General features: G+C 30.0%; 1 protein-coding gene across 6 annotated transcripts in view; it reads right to left on the reverse strand.

The window, feature by feature from the left end:
• Nucleotides 1–16,791, reverse strand: part of LOC102677757 (RNA-binding protein Musashi homolog Rbp6-like) — a 159,305-nt gene that overhangs the window by 71,577 nt on the left and 70,937 nt on the right. The window contains exon 1 of one of the 6 annotated variants that reach the window (XM_006618266.2): nucleotides 5,900–7,667. The exons of the other annotated variants lie outside the window; for them this stretch is intronic. Coding sequence (XP_006618329.1) covers nucleotides 5,900–5,931 — 32 coding nt within the window. The 5' untranslated portion in view covers nucleotides 5,932–7,667. Of the gene's footprint in view, nucleotides 1–5,899; nucleotides 7,668–16,791 lie in introns of those variants that run through there. 6 annotated transcript variants of the gene reach the window in all.

Below are 16,791 nucleotides of genomic sequence, written 5' to 3' on the forward strand. Positions count from 1 at the left end.
GGTTTTCTTGCCAATGAGATCATGAACCGATTCCAACGATGCCAAAAAATACTATGACAAAATCATTAATGGAGCATCGAAGTATAAATTTACAATTCTGGTTATTTATCGTACATCGTGTGTTAATTTAAGCCGTAAAATTAATGCTCGCCCAAGAGCTGTTTTATTTCTGACTCGAACTTTGGCGTGAAAGCAACTTCTCGCGAATGAATCTTAGAGACAAGACACGAGACAAAAATCTCTTTTTTCACGCGCGATATCGTTTGAATTTCCCGCGCGTAACTTTGCGTGCGAATTTTCAACAACGAGTTTTAGGCAAACTTGTAGCCGTGATATCGATCGGTAATATAGAAATCACGTTTTTCCAGGCGAGTAATTCGAACAAACGGAAACCTACGCTATCGTGACGAATAAATCTTTCGAATGCGATCCCGCCGCTCGATTCGCTTCAATTCGATATCGATTATCGATTGCTAGTCGAACCGAAAGAGCGGTGCTTCGCCAATAAAATAGAAAAGTCAACCGTCTCGGTCCAACGAGCATATGGCGACGAGTGCGTGTTCCGTCTACCATAATTTGCTTTCAACATCCTTGATCTTTATCTTGAACGCTGCATGCTGTTTCCATTTAATATCCTTCGCGGGCTTGAGTAAAAATAAAACAGAAAATGTCGTTATTTGCAATTTTGACGCGATGCTAGCGAAACCAGCGACATTTAAACATTTTTCAATTTGTCCAACTAGCGCGAACTTTTTCTGAAAAAGTATACGCTGACCGAGTTTTATTTAGTTGTTAAAGGAATTTTTTTCAATTTTACTCGTTACAGTGTACGTTTGAATGAGAATAAATGGATATATTTACGAAAAATCGATTGTGAAACGAATGCGAGGAGAATGCGTAGTGAGAAAATTGGTTTAAGAGATGTAATAACGAATTTGAACTTTAAAAAGTAAAAAAATAAAAAATAAAAAATAAAAAGTGAAACATTCAAGTTATAATTTTCATTTAAATATATTATATATAAATAATTACAATGTTATTGAAAATAAATTATAGATATATATTTTATTAAATATAAGAATGTTTCTATCTCAATAAACGTTTAAATTAATTTTGCACATTTTTGCATATTTTAAATATTTAATTGCAAAAATATAAAATCTCTGTTTTGATAAGTATCAATCTCGCGCTTACTTTGCTTTCTTCTTTTTTATTATTATCGTTAATCGCATTTAATTCTTTACAAACAGAATTCTGTCCCATGTTAATATCTAAAATTTGTTACATGAAGGGATTATATTTTTTAATCAATAAATAAGCATTAATTCCATAAATTATGCAGCCAATTATAATTATATAACTCCTACGTATTTATATATATATGGAATTTGTATTTCTCGCTTATGGATATTGCTGAAAAAAAAATGAAATTTTATATTATATTTCGCCCACATCAAAATAAAACAAACAAAATTTAATTAAAGAGAGCATAAATTAACGTTTCTAATTTCAAATATCAATTTTAAATATCACAATGTTTAATCTCTACAATAAATACCCAAAATTTTCATCATATAATTTCATTAATCATTCAATATAAAATTTTATCAATAATAAATATATCAAATCCCGTTGGAAAGATAACAAATTTTTAATTATGATTATACAAAAGAATATTGTCAAAAGATTTAATCGATTCCGAGAAATCATTTGATCGTAAACGAAATTTGTGTTAGGGCAAACTCGTGTAAAGGTTTCTAATTAAATAGCTTCCATTCTTGAGATCAATAAATCAGACCTATAAAATTTCTCCACCGAACCCGTGACATTGATTTATTTCCTTTCGATTAGCCAAATTGTGGATGCACCCGGTATACATATATCGAGAAGAGAAGTTGAGCTCATTCGCAGAGGTTGTAGATCAGAAGAGAATTACAAACAGAGCGAGAGAGACACAGAATGTAAGAGAGGAATGGGAGAAGAAGAAGGTAAGAGAGGAGTGAGAAAAAAGGAGAGGGACAGGAACAGGAGCGAAGCTAGAGAGAGAGAAGCCTGATAGTGCGCCACCGTACGCCACCACGTGCATCGACCGAGGTCTTTGTCACTGGATACCACCGGTAGAGTCGGTCGATTTCTCTCCCTTTGCTAAGCTACTTTTTGCACACAATGTCCCGGTCCGACGGCCAACCAATCTTATCTCGCGTATCGAGCGATGCTCTGATCAAGATATCAAAAATAAAATTTGCCAGAATCGATAATTAGTCACGAAAACGAATAAAAAATAAAAATTCACTATTTTAATTGATCTTGCATATATATTATAAATAAGAATGAATAAAATTACAAAGCGAAATCGGTCAACTGTGCGCAAAGCATTTATTAAAAAAGCAAAACAACTCAGAGACGAGGAATAATGTCTTTAAAGAACGCGAGGCAAAGAAAAATTTCCCGATATTTATCGGACTGATGTTGGAGTCACAACAGAAGTGAACAGCGATGACATCGAAAGCACCTCGAGCGCGATTCTCCAGCGAGGCAAATAATCGAGCAGTTGTGGCGATGGCCAGACTCGCTTTAAAAGCATCTGACGATGTCAGTGATGGACATTTATTGACACAACATTCGCGGATCGTAGCTGCCCGCAATAGTTATCGACTGCACAATGACGGATATCCACTGGTCGAAGAAAACACGTGACTCAATCCCTTTTATTCATTCTCTTTGTCTCACACACACAGCATCCATCCGGCTGCGCCGCGCAACCAGACTCTCTCTTTCTCCATTCTAGCAAAACCAATTGCACGCTTCTCGATATAACTGGCCGACCTACCGTCCAAACTAATTACAAACTACGTTTTCCATTGAGAAACAAACGTTCACTCGCTGCTCTCCGATCTCCGTTTATTATGGATTTTTTGTCAAAGAATCGTGTCCAAGAATTGTAGGAAAGAAACGAAAGCGAAAAATTGCACGGTCAATCTTCGACGTGCTTCTTCGATACCTTCGGGACTCTTCGACAATCTTCGTTCACAGGTTGTCAACTTTCTGGTAAGAATCCAGTACGACGTTTTTTCGTAAAATAAAATTATAAATTTTTTTTAATGCTAAAATTATTAAATTTATGAATTCTCTATTTTTGTAATTTATTGATTTTGATTGATTAAAAGAAATTATAATATTTTTAATTATAGATACTATTACATATTTTTATTGTAGATATTTTCAATATTATTCTAATGTTAACTTATCAAAATTTGAAAATAAAATTAGTATCGAAAATAGAAACACAATTTTAATTTTTTTCTATCTATTAAAACAATTTTTATATATGAATTTATTATTCATTATAACTGATAATTATATATTTTATGACTACGGATATAAACGAGCGAGCAACGCGTTAATTATGAAATATTTATGCAAAAATGTGAATTCCAGACATCGACAATTCCATGATTTATCGAATCAATGATACAAATACGTGATAAATATTCGACTAATTCAATGACGAGGTTGTAGTTCCCAAGGAAGCCTTACCGAAGAGATTTGCATCATTCAGATTATTCAATTATGCGTCCGTTATGTTTTACCCTCTTGCATAGTATATAGATAATAAAATCATTTAATTTATTTATTATGATATTATTCACATTTATTTGGATTATTAAATTAATAACAAAAATTCTAATAATTAATGTCTATGCATACCGCATCAGATGGATACACAGATACGCATTTTTTCATGGTACAACTGATTATGACTCATTGAAACAATAGGAGAAAACAGCAAGGCTTACGTTTCAATTAAAACTTTAGCCTTGTACGTCAGAGCAACCATGTTCAGCTTCCTCCGCCTGTAAACTAAAAAGTTTTGTTTTCTGCCGTCCCACTCAGTACAAAACAATCCTTGAACATAAATTTTTTTCAATTCACAAAGTAAAAACAAAAAGAATGGTCTATTCAAAATAAATTTTTGGAGAAAACAATCGAAATCTAATTATTTAAAACAATTTTTATTAATAATAAAATGTAAAAAAGTAGCACAAATTATCATTCGTCTAATTTATGATAAAGATAATTTGATAATTCGAAAATTTTTGTCTTTAAATTTAAATTACTAAAAAAGAGAATTTTGTTTTATTAACATTGGAAAATTGTCAGAAATTTTAAGATGGTTTCAAAATGATTTAAAATTTGAAAATGAGGATAAATTTATGTTTGTATCACGTCTGAATATAATAGTCACTTGTATCGAAATTTAATTATCAAATATAACTATAGATATTTGCAAATTCTCACTTTTTCCATAAAAATGCCAAAAATAATATATAATCATTTATCTCATTTATAATTTATAATTTATGCCAATATGTATATTATAAAATATCGATAAATTCTATAATACACATCATCGCCATCATATGTGAATATATAGAAGTAAAATAAATAATCACAATTATTTTATTATTATGTAATTATTTATAATAGCTATATTATAATTATTTGAAATAATTTTTTTGAGAATTGAAAAACTACATATGATAATACATAATTATCTATAATTATATATATATATAATTACTTATAATAATCAGTAATTAAAGGTAATTACTAACATTTTAACTTGTAAAATTCATTAAAATAAATATATTCATTAAAATAAATATAAATTCGTGTTTAAAGAAATACCTAACCTTACCAATTAGATAATAGTACCAATAGTCGGTTGCTTTTTCATCGTCATGACAACCAGGTTAAAGAATATCGGAATCACGAGGATCTAACCTAACTGCAAGCATAACGGCTCTTGTGTCACGCTACTTCCCTTTCCCTGTTTTCTTCCCCTCGCAAACCATGTCGAATTGGTATATTGCATTGCTAGGACAACAGAGAAGACTCTTGATTAAACGAAACGCAATTCACGAGATTCAAATCGCGATTCAATGGATCCTGTAACGTTTCTTACTTTTCTCGCAATATTTAACCTCTCTTCTCATTCCCCCCTTCCTATTCTCTCTGGCTGTCTGTGAGCGAAAAGACAGTATGGCGGAACGATCCCGGTATCGTCGTTCGTCACGTGAACTTTTCTGTCAACTTTCGAATCAGTCTACTCGTAGCCATTCTCGTTTGCACACGATTGATTTCCTGAAACCAGCCAGCAAGGGCTCCGCACAATCCTCGTAGGTATACACGCGCGCATATCTACACGTTTGCACGCAGTACATATATTGAGGCAATAAGAGCGACAGAGAGCGAGATACGCGAGGGCAAAAGTGCGATAGAGAAAGGGAGAGAAGAAGCAAAGGGGGAAAGGACAAAGCGTCGACGCGCTCGAAGTTCGGGCGTACCTCCTATCCCGTAGAAACGTGCATACATTCCTCTTTCTCTTTCTGTTTCTCGGTCCGGCGTTTTCTGTCTCCGATCCTCACAGACGTACGTCCCATCTCTTTCTCTCATTCCAGAATACGTGCAACATCGAACACACATACACACACACACTCGCGCGCGCACGTATCGCGATGCCAGTTGCACGCGTTTTTTCCTCTGGCCGGTTTTCTACGCGAAATAAAGCATGGGCACAAGATCAAATACGCAGGCAACGTGTATGTACGCGAAGCTCATTATCAAGCGATTCGAAGCGAGCATGACAGTCGAGCACGACGAAAACAAACAGTCCAGGATGAAAGGGTTAACGCGAGGACAGGAGAGAGAACATGAGCATGAATATGAATACGAAAACACGATGATCGAAGCGTGAGATGCAGGAGAACGAACTGTATATTCGCTGCTAGAAAAAAGCCAGTCTTTCGTATGGTGAGCGACATACAAAAAAAGGACAGGGAATCGCTGTCGAACGACTTGAATCGCGAGAAAAAATAAAAACTAGTCACTTGCTTACCCTACTGCCGGAAAAGTCGTGTAAGGAAACATTCTTGGACGCGGTCACTTCCAGGATCCTCGTCGTTTGGTTCTCAACCAGTATCTCCTTAGTTCCTTTTCTTCTACCTTCTTTTTTGCACTATGTTTCGATGTCACAAGTTAAACGAAACACACACAAGCACACGACTTGATGTAGGCACACAAGTTCAAGGTCGTGACGATACAAATATAATATAACCACGCTATGCACGATCGTACGAGTTCGTTCTCGGTACCGCCAAAACAACCACGACCGGCTAATCTTCGCGAAACCGCACACCAGCCAACTGCCGAGCGTTCGAGACAAAGGGACTGTTATGCCGGTATTCGACTAGCGTTGCCTCCGCAAACGGAGGAACGAAAGAAAGGAACGCCGTGATGACAGCAACGACGAGTTGCCAGTCAAGACCGGCTTTGACGCGGTAACAGCACCCACGATTGATAGGACGCGAGTCACCGCGAGACCGGAAAACACGAGAAACGCACGCCGGCTACTCTGTCTCCCTCTCTCATGCACTCTCCTTCTTTCTCTCTCACTGTCTCTCCCCCTTTCTTCTTTCCTCGACAGTTTTGTAGGTTAGTCCAAACGACCGGCCAGACGATAACGGCGTCGCTGCGCGTCTCTCCAGTCCTCGCACTTCACAGTGTGGCAGCTGTGCGCTCGCCTCCTCGATTTGTTGGTGGGGGAATCGTCGAAGGTGGAGGGGATAGGCGAAGGGATCTCTAGCATGGAGAACCGACCGCACGGACCGACGACGAGTATAATGTCGGGGGAGGGGGGATTGGCCGAACCAAGGGATACACTGCGAAGTAGGGGTAGGTTAGGTTGGGACACCTGGAGGGAGAAGCGAGCGCACCCCTATGCGAACGCGGCCGTGGCGCGTACTACGAAACAGGCGCACGCACACGGAGAATGTACGCCGGTTCGCCAATTCCTCTGCCCTTCGCTAAGAGACTCCACGCCTCGTGCTGTTCGACGCGGTCGAGTCCAGTCTTTGCAGTGGTGCTCACTAAATACTTCCCAACTTCGACTAACCGTTTGCTTTAACGATGCCGATGAATATCGGTTTTCCAATTCTATACGGTTCACAAGTGGCAAAACTTTTCCTATCCCGTTAATAAAATCTATTATTATTGGCATTGTCTATTGATTTATTCATCATTTCATCAAATAAACAAATGAGTGTTAACAAAATTCATCATGCATGTATGTATTACAATGTGATTGTTTCTCTATACTGAATAAAATTTTAATAGATTTTAAATCGGGAAAAATGAAATGTATAAAAATTGAACGATAAATATATTATCCGATGTACGTCGAAGTGTTAGTAGTTTCGCTATTTCGAAACTGTATAAACTTGCGTTTATTTTGATGGCACGATAGTAGATGACCAAGATAGTTATGTACGTCTATCGCACACATATATATAGAGAAATGTGTTTCTTTTGCTTTCAAGCCCTTTTACGAGGACACTTCATTTGCTGAGGGCTCTCGTGCTCGTGCAACGAATTACATTACTGGAGACGAAAAGAATTAAGAATTCTAATTGATGACACGCTTTACGCTCGTTCGAATGTATATATCACGCATTTCTGCTAGGTCGCTTCTATTACCGACATATTCCAGATTTCGAGGTCGTGAATCGAACGAAATATATGAAAACAGATTTTTAGGTTAACTTTTACTATGAATTTTTTCTCACATCAATTTTCAATAAAAATAGAAAAATTTAATATTATTTCAATATTATTTAGACTCGAATTTGTTTCGTTATAAAAATTGATTCACCAACAAATTAAATATGATACTAAATTTATATTCGGTTAAAATATTCAATGTTATATCAACGTAGATTCTATGCTAATAATTTCTATACTTATTTTCTTCGAAGACAATACAATTACTGGAACGCATAATACGCTTTTCCGGAAGTATTGTTCGTTCGTTTTTCATGATCGCGAGGAAAAACATTTTTACAAGAAGCGATCAAGAACGCCTCGGTGTTCTCGACCGACACGTGCGCCTTGACACAAAGGGACGTGGGTTTGATGGGGAAATCGACATCAGACGAGGAACATTATGATCCAACGCTATAACTTATGCAACTGTATAACACACATGGTTCATAGATATATAAAAGGGAGAGACTAAACAGAAGAAATGAGTGGGAAAATAATGCCTATCATTATAGATATATTTTTTCAGATTCTACTTTCTTTCGACAGTACGGTTATACTGCCTTTTTCGATTTTCTTGGAATATTACCTTCAACAAAAAAAGGCTATATTTGTCTATATACCGGCATATACCTAACTTGTCACTATAATTGTGGTTGCACTTTTTCTCAGGCCTAATCCCTTGTACCGTTCGCCGTCTCTTTGCTAGAGAAACGTACGGTGGAATGTCAAGAGGGCAGGTCAGGATCGAGACTAGCTGGCCGGTCTCCAAATCGCTATCCAGATTCTGGACGTGCGTGCCTCGACCCAAGGTAAATGTGTCGGCGTTATTTGATGACTATCCGTCGGCAAACTTTTATGGGACATAAAAAGGCTGCGAATTTTATATCGCAAAAAAATATAATCATCTATATAACGTAGAATCAAGACGTGGATGAATGGATCGAGCATTCCCGATCGAATATGAATGAAAAATAATCTTTATAATTTCGTGCTTTTAAAAGCACGATTCTAGATTTTATTTCTAGAAAATCCGTGAATGAAGATCGAACAAGCGTATTGTTCCCATTGTCGATATATTTTTCATTCAATTCACGGATATCGATCCGGTGTCCATATTACGAATATCGATACGATATTCAAATAACACGGATACGCGTTCTAACCAATATCTAAATGGTGCAAATGTACAATATCACGGCTTTAATCTCGCCAAGTAGACACCGTATTTCCGTATAAACTCATTTATTTCCGTGTGTAATTACTTAAAGAATCGTTTTTTGCGCTTCTGTGACAATATCACATTGATTAATGATTTCGTAAGAACGCAAATTTTGGAATTGGAAAAAAAATAAAAAAAATAGAAACGCTAGATGGATCTACGACGTTTGATGGGAAGAAGAGAGAGAGAGAAAAAGAGAAAAAAAATACGATTTCTAGATTCGACAGGGACAAAACGCAGGAAGTACTCTCGGACTTCCTCATCCGGGTAACATGAAGCTCGTCGAGGGCGAGGAGACAGCTGGGGTGAGTGACACAGTCGTAGTGCTTCTGACGTCGCCGGTTGAAACCTGTAAGTACTCCCCCGTTTCGTTTCCTGACTTCGAGACACCGCGGACGCGCGATTTTATTACGTAAATTGAATTTACACGACACGACACGATACGATACGACTTGGCGCGCGATCGATTCGCAAGCGCCATCCTTCGGGAGATAACTTCGCGAATCGAGCTAACGAAGTATGCTCGTAATTGATTTCTATCGAATGGATACCCCGAGGACGTTAAAAGCTTCGAATCGTGGTATCCGATGCGAGGTATTCTCTTTGGGAATGTTCCGATTTTGATGAATACGCGATAAGGAAGTTAGATCGATTTTGGGCGAAGGATTAATTACAATAATACGAAGGGGTGAACGTGAAAACATTGTTGCAATTTTCTTGCGGTAGTGGCGTTATAAATAAGGATCTAAGCGACGCGGTGACAGTCAAAGGTGAATGTGTGTATATAAAATAATATTATATATATATATTGTATAAAATATATACATATATATATTTAGAAATATGAATTTATTTGTAAGTGATTGATAAGCAATCTCAAATGTTATATCGTTAAATAAGTTCTATGGTTATTTTTCTTGAAATATTTTATCTAATGTTTTCTTTTATTTTTCGTAACGTGTATCAAGATATCTGTTTGTTGATCAATTTTATTGTTTGGAATTTAATCAGTAGGTATGGGTATCGTTAAATATTTGCATTTTTAATATGATATCATTTAAATTAATATACATATCGATTCAAAACTTTAAACAATTGAATGCAATTTAAATAGTTGTTTTATTGATTGTTCTATTATGAAACAGAGTTATAATTATGGTTCAATTCAACATCTAATATGCTTTTCTTATGCATATTTAAGATAGAAATAGATTGTACGCTCTATCTTTCGTAACATGATATGAAATCAAATTTCTTATAATTTCTATTTATTTGTTTTAGTTTCTAGTATTCCTCAATTTTTCTATCTATTTTGTTAAAATATCTAATATAAAAAAATTATTGCTAACAGAGTTTTTGAAAAGATAACAAAAAAAATAAATAATTAATCGTTAATGTTAAAAATTTAAATCGAGAAATATAATTAATGAAAATCGATTAATAATTTTAATTATGATAATTTTAATTTTGCTTTCTTCTCGTGAATAAGGTATATTGAATTTGTTATACTAATCTTTGATTAATATTATTTTCAATGAAGCTACAAACGTTAAAAATTAATTAAAAATTCGGTCATATAATTTTCAACGATCTAATATTTAGTTTTTAAACTTTTTTCTTTTAAATTAAATTGAAAAATTTCTGAGAATTTTTTTAGAGATCTAGAAGCACTCTAATTTATTTTTCTTCATAAAGAAAGAATACAAAATTTCAGATTTTTTTAGACGCTTCGAAGTGCCAGAATGTTTTAATAATTGAAGCTGTTAATATTCAGTTAGCAAGTATTCGAATTTAAATTATTTGAAATTCATCTCGTTGAAATTTTGCACAATATATAGAATATTGATTTTAAGTGAGAGTAAAATCAATCTCCAAAATTTATTTTTTTCAATTTTGGATACAATTTCAATTTCAATATTTTTCACAAATACAGATCGACAACAGAGCGCTAAAAACAAAACATATTTTTAATTTAAAATTCTACTTTATCTCGTATTACCATAGAGATATTTAAAAGAACGAGACGGGTATTAAAACTTCTGATATCATTTCCTTAAAGTGATATTTTATCAGAAAAAAATTGCTTCATGAAAAATTCATTTTACTCTACATAAATATAAACTTTTAATATAATCAGAATTTTCGAATAAGGTGAATTTTCTTATATAAAATAAGATTCGAATATTTTAATTGTTACTGACTGTATAAATAAATATAAAAATATTACTTATTTATTAAATTTAATTCGCGTTAGATAAAGCGAGGAACGATAGAATGCAGCAGATGTATGACAGAGACAGACTCTATTCCCATCTTTTGCTTCATCCAACGCATATTTCAATTGTTTATAAACTTAATAAATAAACTTTAATTAACTAGCATTTTTACGTACAGTAAGTTTTATATTTTAGTCTTTTAGAATCGTCCTTCCATGAATATATTAACACTAGAATATCATAAATCTTCTGGATCTGGTCAGGTCAGAATTCCGAAAGTTTGTAAAATTACCTGCTATTTTAGTATCCAAAATTGTAGCCGATTCGAATTCGGTTTAGAAACTTTGTGCTATGCAAGTAGAATGCTTTTTCTTAATTTTAACAGTCAAATTTTGTATTTTTTTTTTTTTTTAATAATCACTTTTACTTCTTTATTTTTATTTTATTTCATTAATACAATTTTTAAAATAATATTTTCTAATATAGATCTAAAGATTTTTAATATGATCACTTATGCAATACATTTGATTATTAATTATATAGTTCAGATATTTAAATATATATATTTTCTATATTTCTATATTTTTACCGTATGAATAATAAAAGATGATTAAAAGCAGTCAATTTAAAATTGATTGTTTGGAGAGCTTTGATACATTTATTGATAAATGAGAAGAAGAATGTTTATACATAATGATATATATAGTTTATATTTAATTTTTGTTTATTTTTCAAAAATTAAATGTTATAATGATCTTTTGTTTCTTATACAGCAAAAATATAGAAATATAAAAAATATATACATTTAAATATCTGTATTGCATAGGTGATCATATTAAAAATCTTTAGATCTTTAGAAAATATTATTTATAACAAAACAATTATCAATAATATCCGTTTATTGTAAATGTAAGTCAAATAGTCATTTTGTGACACGATAATGCTCAATCACATGTTGTTAAAACTAATCTTTAAAAGCATATAAATAGCAAATTCATTTTCAATTTGTTTTCTAATTATTATTTTTCAAGTGTCATTTATTTCTTCGATATGCAATATATAGTTTGATAACATATAAAAAATCATAGTTATTTTACTTGTAAATAGAATATCATTCTTGTTATAGTTATTAATATTATAGATATTTTAATAAATATTATAGATAAAAAATGTGCAGAATTTAGGCAATTAATCAAAAATCTAATATGAAGAATTAAAAATTAGTCTATTCATATATATTTTGTATTTTTTAAATCAATTTTCAATGTATACAATGTATAAATATATAATAATGTATAATAATTCATAAACATATTCTATATTCATTTTTTCATTGTATATCAAAATTTGAACGAATCGTTGCGTTTGCACGAGAAATAAACGTTTAATAATTTAGTTAATATCGAGTCAAATATTAATAAAAGTTATCTTCTAATGGAGTGTCAAAAAAAGTGTTTAATTTTATTAATTATTATATATCGACAATATTCCTTGAAAAATTAATTATCTCATATCTGTAAATGTGAAAGACAAACAAACTGTGAATATTATAACTTGAAATTGTATTACGACGATGCTCATGTTTCTCGGCAATTAACGTTTTTCTTTATTTCTTCATTATATTTATATCGCTGTTATGAGCACGTAATCGTTATTCACTGTTCGATATTTATCTCCATACCATGCATAAAACAAATCGTGTTTAATTAAGTAAGTTATTTTATACGTAATGGTATAAATATGTATTAAAAGGAAAATCGAACAAAAGGAAATATTGTTGAATGTGTCAATCGTAGCAAGAATTTCGAGATATTGAAAAATTATTTTTTTGATATTGTTTTGATTTGAATTATTGGCGTAAAATTGTTGAATGAGTATGATATGGAAGGTAAATTTTCAATTTTCATGCATCATGAAATTTTTTTATCCAATGAAATGACAATTACAAGAATTAAAACTTCGAAGTTTTCACATTAAAATTAAAATAAGATAATCGAAATTAAAATGAATTGCATCAATTATTCATTATAGAATGCAAGTTAATATATTTTGTGTATATATATATATTCTATTCAATTGCAGTATAAGCATTTGTTATTCTATTTGTACAAAAATTTTTAACAATTTGAATTCTTGAGGAGGATTTGAAAAAATGTTTCTAATATTGGGATTTTTTTCTATAAAAGCTTATGTCATTAACAAAGACTTGTGAATTTTATATTTAATTATTTGCAATATTTAATTCTATGAAGATTTAATAGTAGACATTTAAAATATTCTAAAGTACGTGAATTGGTATATATAATAATAAACTTAAAAATGAAATAAAAAAAATCTCAATGTTCTTCAAGTTATTTTTAATATTGATAGATGAAAATGATATTGATGAAATAGAAGATAAGATAGAAACATGAGATAATAAAATTTTGATGCAAATATAATATAATAAATGAGAATTATTCAACAATAATTAAAAGTTATTTAAAATATGAAATTGTGAAATTATAATAATTTTTCACATTTTTAAGTCGTTGTCTTTCATTTCATTTTTTTTTTTTTGTTTCATGATCATTCTTGCGCAACAAGAAATTTTTAGACATGAAATTTATTATATTCCAACTTTTTTTATAATTTTTAAAGAAGATAAGTTATTATATAATATAATATTATCATAATATCAAATCATAATAATAATTCAAATATATTGATATGTAATGATAAATATATGGAAGTAAAATAATACATTTGAAATTTATTCATGCATGATTAAATAGATTATTATTATTATTATTATTATTATTATTATTATTATTATTATTTGTTTATGCTAAAATATAAACTTGAAGAATGAAAAAAAGAAACTAGAGAAACTAGAAACTTTAGATCCAATATCATATATCATATATATGTGTATCATATTTATTATGAATCCAATGTATAGAATAAAATTTACTCGATTATTCTGTGAATGTTTTATATTTGTATAAAATTTTAATACAAATATCTATAGAATGTATAAGGAAATATAGAATTTCATTCATGATATCCATTTAATTCGATCTCCATTTTTTCGGATTCATGAATTAATTTAATTCCGTATAAATATCCACAATCTGATTATTTAGAATTAAAATAAATTTTTATTGCATTATTATGATCGATTGACTCGAATCTCTATTTTTTTTTTTGTTTTAATTTAGAAAACAAAAAAAAAAATTTGCAAGTTTCTTAAGCTTTAAAATATTTATATTTATATAATATATTTCATATGAAGTTTCGTAAAATTATTTATCTGATTTTTTAAGACTTTTTAAATCAAAAAAACAAAAAGAATATTTTTATTAATTAATTAGATAGAATTAATTCAATTAATTAAGTTAAATTTAACTATTCTAAATTTCATATTATTTAATGTAATATTTTCGTATGATTAGAAAAATTTGATTTCATTAAAAATGAAATATGAAGTTTGATAAAAAAAGTATTTTATTGGAAAATAAAGATACGTGGAATTACTTTCTCATACTATTTTTTATATTATTTTATTTAAATGTTCATTCACGATTCCGCCAATGCAATATGTTCTACAGATAAAAGTAAAATCAAAATATCATGTCAACAAAAAGTCCATAAATACTTTATTAAAAAAAAAAAAAAAAAAAAAAAAAAAAAAAAAAAAAAAAAAAAAACTAAAATAAAAATATGAAAAATATGAATATATAAAATCTATAAATATTTATATCCATTTTAAAGTGTAATTCGTTTTTATGAATACAAATCTGATATCTGTGAACTATTAAATTTATTCAACAAAAAATTCACATCATTATATATAATAAAAAATATAAATATTATTTCTCATTTTGCTCCTTAATGGAATAGAGTGAGAGAAATAACATTATTTATGTATTCTTTATAATTCACATTTTCTTATAATTTCTTAATGAATTGTTAATTGTTTATGAACTTTTTTCTACTATCACATACTGGTTTAAATGATTTTATAATTAATTTTAATTAATATTTTTAATCTGCATTGAATCATATTGGAAAGATATTATTAGGATATTATGTAATTTATTAATATATTATTAAAATATAAATTATTATTATGAAAATACTTAAAATAATTATAATTAAAATAAGGAACTGTAGAAACTGATGAAATAAAGGAAATGCCATATCCATCCCTGTGATACAAATCCTACAAGTTTGATTTCATTAAACTTTTGAATATATTGTAATTATTCAACGAAGAAACTTGTATCAACTTATATTAATATGAATGTTATTACAGAGAACATAAACATCGAACTAAAAATAATAATAATATTTATCGTGTATTATTCTATATAACTTTACGTTTCACATATTTTTGTTAGCATTTGTGATGTTTTACTGACATTTTAATTTTATTTTATGAAATATATCGATGAAATTTGGACGAAAAAAATTTGGGACAACTTGTATTATTTATCGAATTTATTAATAAATAAACTAAAATGTTTTTCAAGATATACTGATATTATAAAGCATTTTTCATAAATAATATAACTTTTGCAATTAGCATTATATATAATTGATAATTTATTAACAATAATCTAAATTGCTTATTGCTTATTATTGTTTCACAGAAGTGAATGATAACAATGTTAATCAAAATAGTTAAGAAACGATTGATTTTATTAATGTCAAAATCAGCATACTTTTAATGACTCATGTAATTATTCAGTCCAATTCAAGGAAAAATTTCAATTTAAAAATATAAATATAAATTAAAATATAAAAAATAAATATCTTTATTCTAACATATACTGAAACATATACTGAAAACTTAAGTAAATAATAAAAAAGATGTTCTCAGTTGAAATTAATAAATGTAAAAGTATAATGAAAAATATAAAAATTCATATATTTTTGTCTAAATCAGCACAATCTTGATAAACATTTTCCCAAAATATCATCATTAAAATAATGTATATAAAATAGTTTTACAATTTCTGAAAAGAAAATGTACAGATGATTCTATGTACATTTGATGAAAACAATATGAGAAGAAGTTGAGAATTTAAAAATTATATATATATATATATATCTATCATTATACAATAATATTTATACAATAAAATAGATGTTAATAAAATTAGAAAGCAAAAAGAAGAAAATATATCTTATTTACACACATATATATATATATACTTAATAAATTTAAGAAAACAATCCCATATATTGAAGTGTAATTTCTGATTCATAGATGTCTCAATCATAGACTATACAAAATTTTTCAAGAAAAAGAATCGATGTAACATACATTGCGATATAAATATTGCAACATAAATGCAGGAAAAGGAATATTCATATTCAGATAAATGACAAAGTATTAATAGAAAATTAAAAAAAGTTTCGTATCCTCCTTAAACTTAACTTAAATTCCTATCATTTTTTTTCTTCGAATTTATAATAACCTCGAATAGGAATTCAAGAATCATAAATCGCAGAGAGACGAAAAACTGGTGCATTTATAAATAATGAAAACCAACCAACATAATACGATTATTTATTTTTTACACAATCTTCAAATTGAAAATATTTCTCGCTCATATAAATTCATAAAATTTATTTTTATTGATCGCAGCAAGGATTGACCCAAGAGGAAGAAAATTTGCTGGCACGAATTTTGCAAAGAGTTTCGTCTCCTTCGGCCGAGACGATTAACCGGGCGGGGAGGGGCGAGTGGGAGGGGGCGAAGGGAGA

The sequence above is a fragment of the Apis dorsata genome, unplaced genomic scaffold (genome assembly GCF_000469605.1).
Source record: "Apis dorsata unplaced genomic scaffold, Apis dorsata 1.3 scaffold_347, whole genome shotgun sequence".
Lineage (NCBI taxonomy): Eukaryota > Metazoa > Arthropoda > Insecta > Hymenoptera > Apidae > Apis > Apis dorsata.